The sequence below is a fragment of the Sinocyclocheilus anshuiensis genome, unplaced genomic scaffold (genome assembly GCF_001515605.1).
Source record: "Sinocyclocheilus anshuiensis isolate Anshui unplaced genomic scaffold, SAMN03320099.WGS_v1.1 scaffold961, whole genome shotgun sequence".
NCBI classification, from domain to species: domain Eukaryota; kingdom Metazoa; phylum Chordata; class Actinopteri; order Cypriniformes; family Cyprinidae; genus Sinocyclocheilus; species Sinocyclocheilus anshuiensis.
The window spans coordinates 1129074-1129676 of record NW_015557049.1 but is presented as its reverse complement, the minus strand read 5'-3'; the positions used below and the strand labels follow the sequence as shown (position 1 = coordinate 1129676).

Below are 603 nucleotides of genomic sequence, written 5' to 3'. Positions count from 1 at the left end.
TAGTCTTTGCAACTTCAGGGATCTTATCTATGCACAATCAGCTTGTAACACTCCAAAGAGAAAGGAAAACTTGAAATCGCATCATATGACCCCTTTAAAGAGAACACCATCCCAAAATGCACTGTGATGGGCTCAATGAGGAAAAAAAAGATCCAAGACGGCAGGCAATGCAAGAAAATAGTCAATAATAAATCAGCTCAGATAAAATAGCTCAAATTAATTAAAACTGTTGTAATGTCACACTCAAAAGTTCACAGTGTTTACATGGCCAGTGAAATGCAGAGAAAACAAATATAGGCAGCAAGCCAAAAACTTTCCATTCAAACAATCTGTTTATTGTTGTTATACAGTGCTGATGGCAAGCTTTCATCCTGTGCAGGAGCACTTAAAGGACGTACCTCTCCCATTCGGCTTTTCCCCTTGAGGTCAGCCAGCTCATCCCTGAGCTCATCTCTCTCATTCCTAATGCAATCAAAGTATTCTTTCTGTCTCTCTAACGCCTGGCCAAACGAAGGGCAGGAAAAGAGAGAGGAGTAAAGAGAAAAGTAGACAAAGAGACAGCAGAAAACACACAATGAACACGGCCTTCAGTTTGGGCTGGGC

General features: G+C 41.3%; 1 protein-coding gene across 12 annotated transcripts in view; it reads right to left on the bottom strand.

Moving 5' to 3' along the window:
- Positions 1-603, bottom strand: part of LOC107676384 (leucine-rich repeat flightless-interacting protein 2-like) — a 39422-nt gene that overhangs the window by 3837 nt on the left and 34982 nt on the right. For 9 of the 12 annotated variants that reach the window (XM_016470914.1, XM_016470913.1, XM_016470906.1 and 6 more), the window contains one exon: positions 399-500. The exons of the other annotated variants lie outside the window; for them this stretch is intronic. In XM_016470914.1, coding sequence (XP_016326400.1) covers positions 399-500 — 102 coding nt within the window. The remainder of the gene's footprint in view (positions 1-398; positions 501-603) is intronic. 12 annotated transcript variants of the gene reach the window in all.